This window comes from Naegleria lovaniensis (genome assembly GCF_003324165.1).
Source record: "Naegleria lovaniensis strain ATCC 30569 chromosome Unknown tig025, whole genome shotgun sequence".
NCBI classification, from domain to species: domain Eukaryota; phylum Heterolobosea; class Eutetramitea; order Acrasida; family Naegleriidae; genus Naegleria; species Naegleria lovaniensis.
The window spans coordinates 271,259-287,863 of record NW_025407847.1 but is presented as its reverse complement, the minus strand read 5'-3'; the positions used below and the strand labels follow the sequence as shown (position 1 = coordinate 287,863).

The 16,605-nt window shown below is 37.1% G+C and overlaps 9 protein-coding genes across 9 annotated transcripts; 3 read left to right on the top strand and 6 right to left on the bottom strand.

Annotated features, from left to right (window-relative positions):
- Window positions 1-19: 19 nt before the first annotated feature.
- C9374_005778 (uncharacterized protein) lies at window positions 20-2,065 on the bottom strand (the record flags this gene model as incomplete). The annotated part of the gene is made up of 2 exons (XM_044695565.1): window positions 20-596; window positions 1,254-2,065. The coding sequence occupies 2 exons, from the start codon at window positions 2,063-2,065 to the stop codon at window positions 20-22; spliced, it is 1,389 nt and encodes a 462-aa protein (XP_044547665.1).
- A 296-nt stretch (window positions 2,066-2,361) lies between these two features.
- C9374_005777 (uncharacterized protein) lies at window positions 2,362-2,844 on the bottom strand (the record flags this gene model as incomplete). The annotated part of the gene is made up of 1 exon (XM_044695564.1): window positions 2,362-2,844. The coding sequence occupies one exon, from the start codon at window positions 2,842-2,844 to the stop codon at window positions 2,362-2,364; it is 483 nt and encodes a 160-aa protein (XP_044547664.1).
- A 429-nt stretch (window positions 2,845-3,273) lies between these two features.
- C9374_005776 (uncharacterized protein) lies at window positions 3,274-4,413 on the bottom strand (the record flags this gene model as incomplete). Its single annotated transcript, XM_044695563.1, has 5 exons — window positions 3,274-3,492; window positions 3,640-3,801; window positions 3,887-3,894; window positions 3,968-4,062; window positions 4,316-4,413. The coding sequence occupies 5 exons, from the start codon at window positions 4,411-4,413 to the stop codon at window positions 3,274-3,276; spliced, it is 582 nt and encodes a 193-aa protein (XP_044547663.1).
- Window positions 4,414-4,649: 236 nt separating this feature from the next.
- C9374_005775 (uncharacterized protein) lies at window positions 4,650-6,167 on the top strand (the record flags this gene model as incomplete). Its single annotated transcript, XM_044695562.1, has 4 exons — window positions 4,650-4,686; window positions 5,240-5,253; window positions 5,332-5,413; window positions 5,473-6,167. 4 exons carry the CDS (start codon window positions 4,650-4,652, stop codon window positions 6,165-6,167), a joined length of 828 nt encoding a protein of 275 aa, XP_044547662.1.
- Window positions 6,168-6,321: 154 nt separating this feature from the next.
- C9374_005774 (uncharacterized protein) lies at window positions 6,322-7,845 on the bottom strand (the record flags this gene model as incomplete). Its single annotated transcript, XM_044695561.1, has 1 exon — window positions 6,322-7,845. The coding sequence occupies one exon, from the start codon at window positions 7,843-7,845 to the stop codon at window positions 6,322-6,324; it is 1,524 nt and encodes a 507-aa protein (XP_044547661.1).
- A 489-nt stretch (window positions 7,846-8,334) lies between these two features.
- On the top strand, window positions 8,335-10,823 carry C9374_005773 (uncharacterized protein; the record flags this gene model as incomplete). The annotated part of the gene is made up of 2 exons (XM_044695560.1): window positions 8,335-8,926; window positions 9,004-10,823. 2 exons carry the CDS (start codon window positions 8,335-8,337, stop codon window positions 10,821-10,823), a joined length of 2,412 nt encoding a protein of 803 aa, XP_044547660.1.
- Window positions 10,824-10,861: 38 nt separating this feature from the next.
- Window positions 10,862-11,380, bottom strand: C9374_005772 (uncharacterized protein; the record flags this gene model as incomplete). The annotated part of the gene is made up of 1 exon (XM_044695559.1): window positions 10,862-11,380. One exon carries the CDS (start codon window positions 11,378-11,380, stop codon window positions 10,862-10,864), a length of 519 nt encoding a protein of 172 aa, XP_044547659.1.
- A 444-nt stretch (window positions 11,381-11,824) lies between these two features.
- C9374_005771 (uncharacterized protein) lies at window positions 11,825-12,607 on the top strand (the record flags this gene model as incomplete). The annotated part of the gene is made up of 1 exon (XM_044695558.1): window positions 11,825-12,607. The coding sequence occupies one exon, from the start codon at window positions 11,825-11,827 to the stop codon at window positions 12,605-12,607; it is 783 nt and encodes a 260-aa protein (XP_044547658.1).
- A 26-nt stretch (window positions 12,608-12,633) lies between these two features.
- Window positions 12,634-16,518, bottom strand: C9374_005770 (uncharacterized protein; the record flags this gene model as incomplete). The annotated part of the gene is made up of 2 exons (XM_044695557.1): window positions 12,634-16,183; window positions 16,256-16,518. 2 exons carry the CDS (start codon window positions 16,516-16,518, stop codon window positions 12,634-12,636), a joined length of 3,813 nt encoding a protein of 1,270 aa, XP_044547657.1.
- Between the last annotated feature and the right edge of the window lie 87 nt (window positions 16,519-16,605).

The window sequence follows — 16,605 nt, the reverse complement described above, 5'->3', positions numbered from 1 at the left end:
AACTCTTTTGAAAATAATACTATAATTGTAACAATAATGAACAACCCATGCAGACCATGACAATAACCACCAACAAGAACATGTTTGCTTTTGGAGTAGACGTGGCCAAAGAGATGGAATTTCCCTTCTTAGTACTATTACTTTTTGCAGGAGGTTGAATGGGACTTGGTACTGGTTGTGGTGGTTCTGTTCCATTTGAACACATCAGGGAATAGCCCAGTCCGTACTCACTATCCATACTACATTTTGTTGAATTCGAATAAGATATTTCTTTGTAGATTTCAGTGGAATTGCAATTGGTTCCCTTATAAGAAATTAATTGATCACAAGTAGCTTTTACACTATAATCAGGACTGAATTTGACAGACAAATCACCAGTGCATACATCTTTGGGGTAATATGAAATATGGACATTCACAAATCTGCATTGGGTGCCATTAAGATACTGAACGACTTGAACTTGGTGTGGTCGAGGTGTGGGTACTGCACTTGGACATGAAACCTTTCCATAATAACCAAAGGAAATATCTGAAATCTGAGAGCAGGATGGATTAGGAGTGCAGTCTTGGGTAGCTCTTAAATAAGATACTGTTGATCTTTGAAAATGGAATCGTAATAAATATAAATTGGTTGTTGTTGTTGATTTTCGCTCACCACATTCTGAGACATTGAATGTTGCTGAGAGAAATAGAGTGGAGTATCTTCTTGTACTGAAGAACTCAATGGATAGGCATGCACAAAGGGTGATTGTATGTTGTAGTTGTTATTGTTGAATAGTAGTGTACTGAGAATAACAACGATAGCAATGAGTGCTTTCAACGTAACTTGGATTGACATGTGGTTCAATTTTGTTGAATGTGGAAAAACACTTTGGCCACACAATTTTTGAACCAACGATGCAATTCTTTTGAACATAATCAACGTTAATCTCATTCACGATCCAATCAAAAATTTGGTCTTTGTACAATTGGTGAGTCCCATTCACGACTTGTGACATATCCTTCTTTGATGTGTTCCTTAACATCAGTGTGGGTATTCATACAGAACATGCTTGTAATAGAGGCAATGAGGTTTTACAGTTTTACCAGTCCTATTCATTGGTGATAAAATTCATTAAGGGAATAAGGTAAGAGAATTGCATCATCAGTGAAATGAATTTATTTCCTCTGCAAGCAAACACTTGTGCTCTCTCCTATTACCAAGTAAAAACTAAAATCATACATCCAATCCACAATGCTATCATTGTAACCAACATGTTTTCTCTTTGAATGGAAATAGCTCCAGAAACTGTTCTCTTTGTACTATTACTTGGAAGCACCACAGGAATGACTTGACATGAAACGGAGAGAGAATTTGAATTACCATTCGGTAAACAACTTGCTGAGGTATAATCCAATTTGTTTGCTGCCACTTGACACTCCATATCAGAATAGGATTGATAGGATGAACATGAAGCGTGAGGCATGATACTTCCAGATCCCATCATATTCACACTACATGTTTGAATGGGATAATATTGAGAATGTTGAAGAGTAGAAGTATTACAATTGAGACTTGCATAGGTATGAATGACCATTTGACCTTGTTGAACAGACGGTAAAGTAGATGAACACTTTGAAATTCCATACAAATTGTTGGATCCTGGAACTTGAATACATTCTCCACTCATCAAGCATACTTGAGAAGGTTTCACAATGGTTGATTTCAATTTCTTGGTACATGCACGATCAGAATATAAATCATATGAAATGTATCCATTGAGGGTCACTGCAGGTTGTTGTTGATTGTTGTTGTTACCATGACTGTCCGAGCATACAAAGGTATAGGCCTTCAGAGAACCTCCACTATTCATACTATTACACGTTTGATTATTCGCATTGGTTCCTCCCAAATGATTCGTTGGGAATTGTTGGTACACTTGTGAACAATCCGTTCCTGAATAAGCTGTATAGTGTGAGCATGATGCCTTGGCAGAATAATCCACTCTGGCTGTGGCTAACACGTCTTGAGTACAAACATTGAGAGGATAATATCCAACGAAAGGATTTGAAAATCTGAGTCGCATTGGAAAAGGTCAATACTTGAACTTGTCCAGGACGAGGAGGAGGTGCTTCATTGAATTTCATATAATTAGGACACGAGATGTATCCATAACGACCACTGATCGCAAGTTTGGAACATGAGGGAGTGCATGTGGCATTGGCAAGTGCTAGAAATGAACTCGCGCACGAGTCGTCCGAGTACATGTCATAATAGACCCATGAAGAATTTGAAACCAAAGAAATACTACTCGAAAAACCATTTGGAAAACATTCACGAGAGTCATATTGTAAAGTTTGTTGAACTTGATTGCATTGTTCATCACATATACATTATGAATAGATGTGTATTGCCCATAACACTCGTATTGGCAGAGAAACCACGAGAACATTCGAACATGGGAAAATATGAAATTTGGGACACTCCCGATGGAATGATACTCATTCCAGTATTGGAGGCAATTCCAGAACAATCCTTGTTTGGATGAAAGACAAGAGCCAAATAACCTGGTTCAACCGTGGGTGGTGCTGAGAATACTAGACACTTGTAACCCTTACTGTAACCAGCACCTGCAATGGGTTGACACAAGTTGTTGTTGGATGGCGACGTGCAAACACCTGAAGTTTCATTCACCAAATGTTTGATTTTTAAAGGCAGAGTACATGAAGCATCTTGGAAAATGGAATCGTAATATCGAAAGACTCCTCCATTTTGTAAGTTGTTAATGTTGCTGAGCAACTCTTTTGAAGAGATTCTTGGTTCCGGGTTGTTCAAAGACTTTTCATCATGTGAAATGGGAATCATGAGTGATGAGAATGATGGTGAGAATGATGATGAATGAAAATGCTCTGACTCGAAAGAGGTCATCATTCCTTATGTCAAGAATGGTTGCTGATGATTGGCGGATTCAACAGGGCAAGCAACTGTTAAAATTGTGAACAACAAAATCATGGCACCAACCACACTAGTTGTTGATGAGAGAGCAAGAGCAGACATGTCAATATTTTTTGTGAAATCTCATCGTCGACTGTGAAAATTCAATCCAAAAACGGTAATGAAAGTTTGATTTTCTTGACATGCAATGAAGCACTTTACAGCTGCTCACACACCATCCATGATGTTTTAAATTTAACTTAGTTGGCACACAAGCGCACCCCAACCACTGAAAAGCGCTCAAGAATCTCTTGCCATATCAAGAATGAATTCATGGGTCATTCACACTATAGTATTTATTTAAAGTAAAATACAAGGCTTCTTCTCTGGTTTCTCCTTATTATTTGTATTTACAGGTTTTGTTTTCTCCATTTGCTTTAGAATTGTTTTGACAAGCTTTTGGAAAGCCTCGTCCACATTGGTTCGTGTTTTAGCACTTGTTTCAATAAATTCAATTTTCCATTTTGCACAAACATCTTCTGCTTGTTGACGTGAAACTGCTCTCTTTTCAGGAGGAAGCTATTTGTATATTAAGTTGTTGAAAAAATTGTCACAAAATGTACAATGGTCGAGAAAGATGAATTGATAATCATGTCATCCATCCGAAAAATGTGTGTGGCATGACAAGTTCATGTTCACAAAATCATTTCATTTTCAACAACTTACATCAATCTTATTTCCAACCAAAATAATTGGAGGATAATCACAATCTTTGCTTCTAACAATTTGCTTATGGAATTCATTTAAATCCTCAAAAGTCTTTGGTTTAGAAATGTCAAAAACTAGTAAAAATCCATCCGCAGTTCTCATATATTCATCTCTCAATGCCTTTTAAAGTTCATTATAAGTGAAGTTGTGATGGTGGTAGATAGATTGAAAATTAGTCGTGTCATTCATGACAAGTGCTACTAACCTTATATTCTGTAGTTGTTGTAAATAAAAAAGTATCATGATGTATCATTGAAAATTATTATTATTCATAATTCATACGAACCATCTTGTCCTGCAGTATCCAAAATGTCTAATTGCACAACAGTGTTATTCACTTTAAGTGATTTTTGATAACTGTCCTCGATCGTAGGGTCCCATCTGATGTATGTGTGTGTGTAAATATATAGTATCCATAAATATTTGGTCAACATATTGTTGACATCAACAAGCCACAATAACAAGAAATACATTCCGCATACAAGTCGTTTGTCATGGTATCAACAATCATTTGATCAAATGATTCATCAATATCGATAACAATATTACAATAAATTGTTTGTCCATTTCATGACACGCGCATTGTTGAATGACACAATAAACAACATCTCGGTACCAATAATAACAAACTTACGCCTCTACAAATTGATTCTGGACAAATTGAATGGTGAGACAGGATTTTCCCACCGCACCGGCTCCACAAACTGCAACCTTTATATTTTGTACAGACATTCTCAACAATTATTGTGGTGATGGTAATATGATGATGATGATGATATTGAAGATCTTCAACGATATAATTTTGTTGCTGGAGGATGAAAATCTCGTTGATACTGCCGAGACAACAATTTTTTTAACGGTACAGTGATGGATTGACAAGTGTCAAAGGATTTTGCGTTTTTTTGTTTTCTTTGAGATGAACATAACCCTCAGAACAAGGAAATCATTGATGTTAGGTATACCGCGGTATGACGATCCCTTTGTTCCAAGAACAGCTGTTCCCAGGTAACTACTGATATACCTTTGAGAACAGGCGTTTTTCTGTCTTTTTGAGCTGTGTCTCATGTGTTAGATGTGATCGAGGTGGTGAAGGCTATTGATACTTTCATCAACAGCTCTCTATTTGAACGATGTTGTTGAGAATAAGAGCCCAGAGAGCGTCGAGCCTCAATCATCCAAACTCCGGCTACGAATGAATTTGGCGGCAGAACGCGTCAAGACCGATTTTGGTACTGGTTTGCTTTAAGCATTTTAAATGGAGAAAAACTTTACTGTGTCAGCACTCGTTCATTCAACACCAGCGTTGGAAGCAATAAGGAAATTTCTCTAAAACAACTCACACGAGGAAGATATGAGCAGCAAGCAGAGATCTCAATGTTGACTAACTCTGAGTGGCTAGTTTAGTGGTTGATGATCGTTAGAAATCAACATTGAGAGATGAGACAATCCCGTTTTAACAAATTACATCTTTTGCCGAATGAATGACAGCGAGGTTTACAATCGGTTTGCTCAACCTGATGATTGGACGAGTAGAGCCAAAATACAAAAAAAAATACAGCACGACCCACAAAGGTAAATATCAAACGCTAATCTCTCTCTGAAGTTCACATTTTATACAATTCATCATCAAACAATCGTCATCACCAACAGCGATCCAAAATGAGCGAAACTGAATCAAGAGAAGATAACGTTTTCATGGCCAAGCTTGCTGAACAAGCTGAAAGATATGATGGTGAGTATTGTTATAGACTAACAACAACCTTTTGTCTAATCATCACCTTCTCTTTGTAGAAATGGTCCAAAGCATGAAGAAGGTTGCCCAATTGGATGTTGAATTGACTGTTGAGGAAAGAAACCTCTTGTCTGTGGCATACAAAAACGTTATTGGTTCCAGACGTGCTTCCTGGAGAATCATCAACTCCATTGAGCAAAAGGAGGAAAGCAAGGGAAATTTACATCACGTTGAAAAGATCAAGAAATACAGAGGCAAGGTTGAAAAGGAATTAACCGATATCTGTAATGATATTTTGTCAATCTTGGATCAACATTTGATCCCATCTAGCCAATCTGACGAATCAAAAGTTTTCCACTACAAGATGAAGGGTGATTATCACAGATATCTTGCTGAATTCACTACTGGTGACTCCAGAAAGGAAGCAGCCAACAATTCTTTGGAGGCCTACAACACTGCAACAAAGATTGCAAAGGAACTCCAAACAACTCACCCAATTCGTTTAGGTTTGGCCCTCAACTTTTCTGTTTTCTATTATGAAATTTTGAACTCACCTCAAAGTGCTTGCCAATTGGCAAAGAAGGCCTTTGATGATGCTATTGCTGAATTGGATAGTCTCACTGAGGAATCATACAAGGATTCTACTCTCATTCTTCAATTGTTGAGAGATAACTTGACTTTGTGGACTTCTGATATGCAAGAGGAGAAGAATGACGGTTCTAAAGTGGAAGACGTTGAAGGAGATGACCAATAAATCCCTTGATTGTAATATTGCCGAAAACTTCATATCATAGTATGATTTGAAATAAACTTGTGAAATTGTAATTGAAGATCTAGAACGAGTGATGATCAACATTACTCGGAATTGGATGACGATCACAACAAAGACAAAAACACTGAATCATTGTTTATTTCTTTTGACTCGAGTTGCTTCTGTCTCTGTTTGCCAAAGCAGCAAAACCACCTGAAGATCGGTTTGATTGGTTATTCGATTGTTGTTGTTGTGGTGGTCGATTGCTACTCAAACCAAATGGATCGTTGGGGTCCACATGATCTGAGCCTCCATAAGGATTGTATGGAGGTGTATATGGATTGGTGCTGTATTGTGGATTCGTGGAGGGGTAAATGGGGTTGCTGTAAGAATTGTTGTTGCTTCCGGCCTGAATATTTAATCTTCCAAATTCTCTCTCCATGGAATCGGAATATGGGTTGTTGTTTAATGTGTAGGGAGATGGATTATTGGCAATAGGAGGCAATCGCTGTTGTTGTGGCTGTACTGGTGTTGAGGCTGTTAATCCAAAAAGATCGTCCAAAGAAAGTGGTGTTGTTGATGAACTGTTTCCAGTGGAGACCTTATTACTATTGACTCCTCCACTATTACTGCTAGCGTTTAAGTTGCTTGGTGTGACATTACTATTGAATTGTTGCTGTGGTGGTGTTGGTTGTACGCTGGATCCAAGAAAATCGTCCAAAGAGAGGGTTTTGTTTTGATTCGATGGAGTGTTTGTTCTATTCGTATTTCTATTTGCCAATGATCCAAATCCACTTGAGGTGCTCATAGCAGTTGAAGATGTGTTGATATTTGGTGACAAGGGAGGAGCAGATGAGGTGTTGAGAGCTTGTGAAAGCTTTGGACTCTCTTTCTTACCAGTTTTCATAAACTTTTCAAATGATTGAAGAGAGTCGCTCAATGCTTCGTTAACTTCTAACAGTTTTAAAAGTACATCCTCTGGAGGAATCGTTTCAATTAATGAAATTATTCTTCTCTGCATTTCCTCACAATTTACTTTGAGTTGAAGAGCAGTATCGTCCTCTTTCAGTTCATTTGGTGAGGAAGCAGCAGACACTAGTTCTCCTAATAAATTAATATTTTCCTTGACAATTGTCAAATCTGGATCCAATTTTTCTTGATAAGTAGACAGTTTGCTAGGTGGTTGTTGGATTGTATTTCCTCTGAAAGGAGGTGGCTGTCTTGTTGTTGAAGATGCCAAAGGTTGTTGTTGTGGTGAGGATGTAATTCCCATTGGAGGAGATGAGCTTGATGATGGGAATTGTGTAAGCTGATTTTCTTTAATCACCTCACTTGCCTTCTCTTTTACATCGTTCGATCTTCCTTGTGTCAATCCATTCACAATGTTTACAAACTCAGATCTCAAAAAACACTTCTTTACATAATCGTTAGTATTCTTCAAAATGGCATCGGAGAGTGTTAGAGAGTAAATTACAACAACCGGATTGGGATCTTTAAGTCTTGCTAACAAAATAGGAAGCACTTGCCTGGTGTAATCATCTGGGTTTTGGCATAAAAGATCAGAAATTTGCATAATAGAATCCCAATCATCCGTTTGATTTTTGGGATTTGTTGCGTTCAATACGAGCCGATTGAAATCGGGACCCGTTTGTTGGTAGGAAGTGTTGTTGTAGGAAGTCATGCTAATATTGGATCAGTGAAGAAATAATAAATACAAATAGGATCAGCTTGATCAACTGTTGTCCAGATGCTAAAAAGCGTTGGTGATGGCGATGATGGGTTTAATTGATGATGAATCTTTCAGGTTGGAGGCCAGCACAAGAGATCTTTCGAGGCGGAGACAAGCTATTTTTTTTGGGCATGCTCTCCACTGTTGATGGAGGTTCCATTAAGCATCCAACTGTAACCTTAATCAAATTTCATATCACAAAGGTAACGTTGAAGCATGATGCTAACGAGTTTAATTGTCTCAAGTTAACAACAAAAATTTAGATGAAAGAGTTTTATCATCTGGTGGGAATGAAAGTATTTAAAAAGAATCACAACCTGATATTTGAGAAACACATCAATATAAAACGATTGGATTCTACATTCACCGTTGCTAAGAAGCTCTTTGGACATAAATCTTTTAATTCGCTAAACAACCTGATGAGGTGTCCCAACAAAAAAAATGAGCGCTTCCTCCACTCTGAAAAACCTCGGAGACAGCATCAGTTTGGGAGCCTCACAAATTGGTTCCTCCATCAGCAAAACCATGAGCTCTGTTGGCTCTCTCATCAAAACAACAAAGACTACAAACCTTCCGGATAAGAAGGGTGAAATTCAAGAGTTAAAACAATTATTATCTGATCCAACAATTGATAATGACCAAACAAAAAAGAGAGAAGTACTCCAACGTGTGATTGGATTTACAACAATGGGATTGGATACTAGCAAACTATTTGATAGAATGATCATGGGCGTAAACACCAAAGACATTGTGCAGAAGAAAATGATTTATCAATACATTACCCACTACGCCAGACAAAATGCCGATTTGGCTATTCTTGTTATCAACACCCTCGCACGAGATTGTAGGGATGAGAGCCCAATTGTTCGTGGGCTAGCATTGCGTTCTTTGAGCAGTTTGAGAATTTCAAAACTAACGGAACACCTCGTTCCACTCATCAAAGAAGGTTTGAACGACCCTAGCCCATACGTTAGACGTGCAGCTGTTGTGAGCGTATCCAAGTTGTTCAAGATTGCTCCTCAAATAGTAAAAGGTAGGTTGAGATCGGACGATTGTAATACATAACTGTCATGATGAATGCTGATATTTGTTATGGACCATAATTATTAGTTGAGAAATTTGACGATCGAATGTATGACATGATTCAAGATAAGGATGCCCAAGTAATTGTAAACGCTATTCGTACACTTAACGAAATTGAGGAATCAGGTGTTATTGTATCTAAAAAGATGGTTTATCATCTCCTTAATAAGCTATCTGAATATACCGAATGGCAACTCACTGAAGTTGCTTCACTTTTGCTCAAGTATAAACCCGAGAGCAATGACGAAATATTTGACATTATGAACTTGCTTGATGACAAATTAGAAATTTCAAATGCATCTGTGGTAATGTCTATTACAAACTTGTTCTTGCATTACACTCAAAATATGCCAAAGAATCATGTTAGGGTGTATGGTAGATTGAGAGATCCATTATTACTTTTGTTTGCTACTTCAAGTCCTGAACTTGCCTACACAATTTTGCAACATTTGAAATTCATGATGGCAAGAAGTCCTCAGGTATTCCAGCCTTATTTTAAGGACTTTTACATCAAGTACAACGACCCTTCATATTTGAAAGAGCTTAAACTGGAAGTTTTAACTCTTTTAGCTAACGAGAAAAACGTACAAGAAATTATGAGCGAACTTAGTTATTATGTGTCCTTAGGAGATAATAGTATTTCCACGTCTAAAAAGGCTATTAGAGCTTTGGGAGAGATTGCTGTAAAAGTGTCTTACGCTACTGACGAATCATTGACTCACCTTCTTGAATTTTTAGACACTGGTATTGTTCACATTATCAGCGAAACAACGATAGTATTGAAAGATATTTTGCGTAAATATAACGATGTTGAGTTCTGTAAGGTGTGCTTGCCTTCTATCACGAGACACTGGCGAACCATTGAGGATCCAGAGGCTCTTTCCTCCTTCGTTTGGATGTTGGGAGAGTTTGGAAAAGATACTATTCTTCCAGCTGCTCCATACATCTTAGAGAACTTTATTGACAACTTTTCTACGTACCACTACAGTGTGAGAAATCAAATTTTGACAAGTGCCATGAAACTATTCTTTTTGAGAGCTCCAGAAATGGTTTCAATGTTAGGAAGACTTTTTGAAGCTGCTGTAAACGATACATCTCATGCCGACGTTCATGACAGAGCCTTGTTTTACTATCGATTACTTTCTGCAAATGTTGATTTAGCAAAAAGTGTAGTAATGACAAAGAAGGATATTGTAACAAAATTTGCAGAAGAGGAATCTGTAGAATTTCGTGATCGTTTATTTTCAGAGTTTAATACTCTTTCCATCATTTATGGAAAACCAAGCGAAAGATTCATTGTCAAAGATGTTGAAGTGCTTGGACAAGCTATTGATGACGAAGATAGTGATGATGAAGGCGATATGCAACATGGAGAAACAGCTGGAGAAGAAGAAGTTGAAGAAGAGGAAGAAGAGGAAGAGGAAATGAAGAAACCAAATGAAGAGAGATTGCTTGATGACGACCTTGATTATGAAGACACAAATAATGTCCCAATTGTTATGCCACCATCTTTGACTCCTGCAGAGTATCAACAAAAATGGAAATCTGCTGACTTTGTGAATTCTGCCAGACTTTATTCTTTCTCTTTCAACGAAGGACGACCAAGCGCTACAGAAATTGAAGAGAAGTTAAGAGAGAATAATATCTTGACAATGGCAAGCAACGTGAAGAATGAGCCACACATGTTCTATTTCTACACTCAAACATCTGATTTACACTACATCTTAATTGAGTGTAAGATTTTCCATGATGGAAAGGTGACTGCAACATTTAGATCAAGTGACGCCTCTAAATTGCAACAATTCGCAGTTGACTTTGAATTTATTGTTTCTGAGATTCAAGTGTAATTTACGAGAATAATTAAACTGTACAAGATAACAAAGATCTACATCTTTTGTGATTTTCTATGTGAAACATGCTCCTTATCATTTGCTGCTGTTTGTACATTAAATGACTCACCACATCCACAAGTACCAATTGCATTTGGATTATTGAAGACAAACTTGGCAAAAACTTCATTTTCCTCATAATCCATAACAGTTCCAATTACGTTCATTACTGCACTTGGTTGAATAACTAATCGCACTCCCTTGTCTTCCACTATTTCAGCTAGCTTGGGTATTTCGGTGTCTTGTGTGATATAATCAAATGTCCATGATAATCCATTACAACCTCTCTTTTTTAATCCAATCAAAATACCAAGAGCACCTGATCGTTTCGATAGTAGGTATTTTAATCTGTCTGCTGCTCTATCAGTAAGAGTCATGACTTGCTTAGGTTTGGTTGGTTTTCTACTCTTTTTAGCAGGAGTTGAACTGTTAATAGATGATGATTTGTTATCACTCAAAACTTGTGGTGGTACTGAAGATGACAAAGTCGAGGCGTTTGCACTCGGATTCATCATTTCAGACAAGAAATTAACACTGAAACTCCGCCTCCAATACTGTTCACTGTTTGTATTGCTCCGATGATTCAAAATGTGATTTCTACAGAAATGCGTATTATTCAAAATTTTGAAAGGAATTGAACGCAGAGTGAAGAGGTGGCCACTACATGTTGAAGAGTTGCATACACAACCACCAGAAGTTAGCAAGGTCTTGAGCATTTTTTTAGAACTTTGTATTTTGAATGAGCCTAAATTTGGAGACAAGGCGACTCTCGAGAGAATCTATTGTACAAATGTGAGCATAAATGGTAGATTTTAATCAGTACCCCTTTTAAAACTAGGCTGTTGTTGGAAATGCTAATTAGTGCATTGAGGGTCTCTTTCATCTTGAATATTCCCAGCTGGCCAGGTTGCTTCTGAAGCAACTTGATGATGATTTCATTTCTTTCTCCATTCAAAAAAATGGATCCTTCTCTTTTAGCAAAACAAAATCCTGTTCCTTTCTCTTCAAGCGTGAAAGGATTTGCTGGTAAATTTTATGTCGAATCGCCATTTCTGACCATGTATCAGAATAACAACAACACTCAAAACTTATTACCATTCGGAACCACCACATGGGATTCATCAACCATTCCAGAACAAATTAACTCTCATTCCGCACAACCACAGCAGCTAGAAACGAATTCCGAAATGGTTCCTCCTGTGTCGTCTTACCAAAATGACACGACTAGTAATTTCACACCTGAGAGTGGTTTTAATTTGGGAAATAATTTAGACAATAATTTTGGAGATTCATCCAACTTGATGACTTCATTCAACAATGACAATAGTTTCATGAACAACAACAACTTTATGAGCAATAATTATTTACCTTCATGGTCGTATAATCCCTACGATCCAATGAATTACATGATGAATAGTAACATGATGTATGAGCAAATGATGATGGAACAACAAATCGCGTTCAACAATTACATGGATGAGATAAAGTTAAAGGCATCTATTGCAAAAGATAAGAATAACGAAGCAACGTTTATTTCAAATGCATGCTATGAAGAATGCATAAAATCGTACAATTTAAATCCATGGAACGAAATTGAAAAACGATTACATCCAACATTAGAATACAAACACTTGTCACACGGGGAAATTAATTGCATCAAAGAGTGTGTTTCAAAGCAAAAGAAATTGGTTTCACATGTGCTGAAGCGAATCTATGCCAAAATGGCACCAAATACAAATTAATTCTAGTTTCTATATTTATCGAGTAATTATTTAGTTTCGGATGCATTTGCTTGTTGATTGTTGCTAAGGGTGTCAATAAGTTGGAAATAACGAGACCGTTTAGGATGTTGTTGAATTGTGAGCCATTCCTTAAATGTTTCCCTTAGATTTTGGTTCTGTAAAACAGTCATCAAAGCCTGTTCACTTTTTTCTCCTAGATCTGCAAGTAACTCGGACACCTTCTTTACAGGGAATAAATTAAGTTTTTCTGAGAGACATTTTGACATTCCTGTCAAAATATTCCTGCTCTCATATGCCTTTCTATTAATGAGGGTTGTGAAAATAAACTTGATAATGAATTGAGACAAATCGTTGTGCAAGTTTAGAGACTGAATAACTGTCCTCATAATTAACTTTGGAAGAGTTGGCATGTCGGCAAGTTGTTGTAGGGCAGTCATGAGAATGTGTTTGGTGAACTGCTTCTTTCCATCACCATTCAAACACAAATCTAACAGAGTTCTAGCATTATTGAATGCTAACGATTGAGTTTCATTATTGGCATCAATTTCATGTAAAACGACTAGAATTTCATCAGGAGTTGCCTTGTCTGTTTTTTCACCCTTTGGATTGGCGTTAAGTAAATCCAACACACATTTCTTCAAGAGTTCAATGTCATTGATTGATTTCACCACTACAGGTAAAGCTTCTTTAACTTGCTCCTTTGAAAGTGAAAGCATAATTGGTAGCACCAATCTGGGATCCTTAATATTTCTATCAAAGAAGGTATGTATCAATACTTTACAAAGAGCTTCGTCAATTCCTTGCGCTTGAAGAGATAACTGCTGAATAATCTTAATGCTGATATCTAAACAGTGTTTTTCATCAAAATGGTTCAGATATTCAATGACAGTTGGTCTGTTTGAGCTTAGTTTTACTGTGCTCAAAATATCCTTCTCTAATAGACTAACCACAGCATCATGATGTGGCCCTTCTAACTGTTTAAATTCAACATAAACATCTCCAATTAATTGATTAAACATGGATTCACAATAACTAGTGCTCAACGAAAGGTACAGTGAGCTATATCTCTTGATTGTGTCTTGGTTCACATTACCAATATCTTCCATTTCTTGATCTTCGTCCACCATTTCTTCAGATTTAATTTCTTCTTTGACCAGCAAGTTTTTCAAGTTCTTGATGTTGGTGTACGCAAATGTGTTAATCTCTGTTTCGAAAAGTTTATAGAACGTTCTATCACGCAAAATTTGGATAGAAGCAGTTCTAATTTTTGAGTTTTCATGAACTGAATAGTTCAGCAGTAAATCTAAACATTTTTGTTTTAAAGGTTGTCTGAAAATAGTAATATCTCTGAGAGCCATAAGACCGTAGCTAATATAGTTATCAGTTTCACATAGGTCTTTGCACAAATATTCAATGGCATGTACAGTAATGTGAGGACATTGCACAACCAGTTTGGATAATGTAGATTCGCTTTTTTCGATGTGTTGCAACATATGATGGAACAGTCTGGTATATCTATTGTCAGGTTCTTCACCCTCTTCTGTTTTCACATTGTATCCTGCATAGACTACGTTCTTGTATTCCATATAGAGCCACATCAAGAGGAGTCCAAATCTTCCCTTGGTATCTTCTTTTATAAACTTGAGTAATTGTTGGTATTGATCTGCTGTTTCTTCACTCTTTGAAGCCATCATACAAATCAATTTCACACGGTAGTGATCTTTACCTTCTCTTTTCATACTCTTTTCACTCAATAGCATCTTATTCCAATTAAATTGCTTCAATTGAGTTTTTACGTTGTCGTCAATAATTGATAATTTAAGTTTAAATTGCTTGGAAAGATTCTCTTTCATTTCTTCCTCAATCACAGGTTCTGCAATCTTATCTTGGACAGCTTCTGTTGGTTTGAAAGTATCCACTTCTTCATCAGAATCTTCGGCAGTAGTTACAGCTTTTGCGGGCAGTTTCTTTTCTGTGCTAAATGCTTTGCTCTTATCAGGTACATAGGTACTTTGCAATTGTTGGCGAGGATCTCGTACTTGAGCAAGTCTTGGATCCACTTTTTGTGTTGTGGCTGGTTGTTGTACGCTTTTACTGTAGGGACTTGGTCTTGCTTGTCTTCCATACGGTGTCTGCACGGCATATGGACTTGGTCTAGGTTGTTGATAGGGACCTTGAGCTTGTCCCAATATTGAAACAGTCACCATGCTTGAGTTGAAAGATGGTATTGGTTCGGCCAAGAATGATTGGACAGAGCTCATGTATTGTTGTTGCTGCTCTGAAGTGTAAGTGTTTGTACCTCGTTTGTAGTAGTGGGTAGATAAAGTGGAAAGAATTGTGTTTACCAATTGACTACTACTTTCCAATGTTCTTGACTGACGATTGGCATTACTACTTCCAGTTATAGAAGATAAATTTTTGAGAACTTCATCTGCTAAAGCGATGTTAGTCAGAGGCCGTGGAATATAACCAATATATAAAATTGCTGTTGCCTCTTCTTGTTTGGGTTGTCCCGTAATTTGCATTGCGCTTTGATTGCTTGGCTCTACTTCGGTTTTTCTCATCTTGTTGTCTCTTTCTGGAACAGTAGTCTGAGCTTCATCTTGCTTTCTTTTTAGCACAGCAGTGTGTTTCTCAACAAATCTAATAATCATGTTATAAGTATCTTTGTTGACTCCTACACTTATTAGACCATTCACTATGGTGTCTCTGAATAGCTTGGTTTCTGGCATTCTCAATAAAAACAACATTACTGTTTTCAAAATACATTTCAATGCCGATTTTTGGCTGTTAGAAATTCGGTAATTGTTTTCAATGCTGTATTTTGCGTTTTGACAGAGGAATGGAATTATTACTTTCCAAAAGTCAGGTCTTTGTTTCGCAATGTTCAGCAAAGATTGGATAATTACAGACATTACAGAGGCAGGTATTTCTCCTTTAGCACACTTTTGTACAATCTTGTTCAACAGATCTGCGCCTTGATTTCTCATTTCTTCAACGTTCAATAAACTTGCTCGTCCTTCACTATACCGTAAGACGAAGGCTAAATCAATGGGATACCGCTCGATTTGTTTCACTTGATATGTATTACCTGATAACTGTAGATAAGATAAATAGCTCATGATCACATCCTCTTCAACATCTACGTTCCTAAACATGCTGCTATACATTAAAATTAAATGCTCTGCAAAATGTACTGCGTGAGATTGAACACCCTCATTGTCATCCTCTAAAAATTTCAAAATTCTTTTGATTAATAAATTCATATGGCTGTACAAAATAGTAATGTGCTTGTTTTGAGTGTCGTGATTAAGAGCAATCAATTCAATCGTTTTTCTCACCAATGCAATACAGCTTGTAATAATACGTTTCAAAAGATTAGTATTTTCTGCTGAAACTAAAATAAGAGATAATGTTTCTGCGCTTGTTTTGGCATTGTCGAGAGAAATATAGGGAACATTGTTCATAACTTTTTCTATTAGTAAAGCGTGGAAAAGTTGAAGCTCTAGCTTGTGCTTGTGCTGAAGTTGAAGGATTTTGGTTAAGAATTCGTTGACTAGATTGCTACTTTCATCACTACCATTTTGTTATGTCATTGGTCATAATTGTTAATTTACCAAACGAAAATACCATATAAAATCCACGTACCTGTCGGCATTATTTGCTAGGATTTCCTCCACTTGAGACAAATAGTGATTTAGTTTGTCTTTGTTTGTTTCCAATTTAATAAATTCGATCAATTGTAATAGCTTTTGATGGTGTGATCTGCTAGCGGCATGTTGAGAGCCTCCTGATGCAAATGATGTGGATCCGGAGATGTTACCTCTTCTTCCACCAACACCACCCGATGCCCCACCCAATTTATTTCGTTGTCCCATCCCTGAAGAGGATGTTTGGTTCAACGCTAGCATTTTTTTTTGTTGTTGCAAACTTGTGTTCTTGATGATGACGAAGGCTGGTTCCATTTACACGACAAACGTAATGACAAGACTGATTTA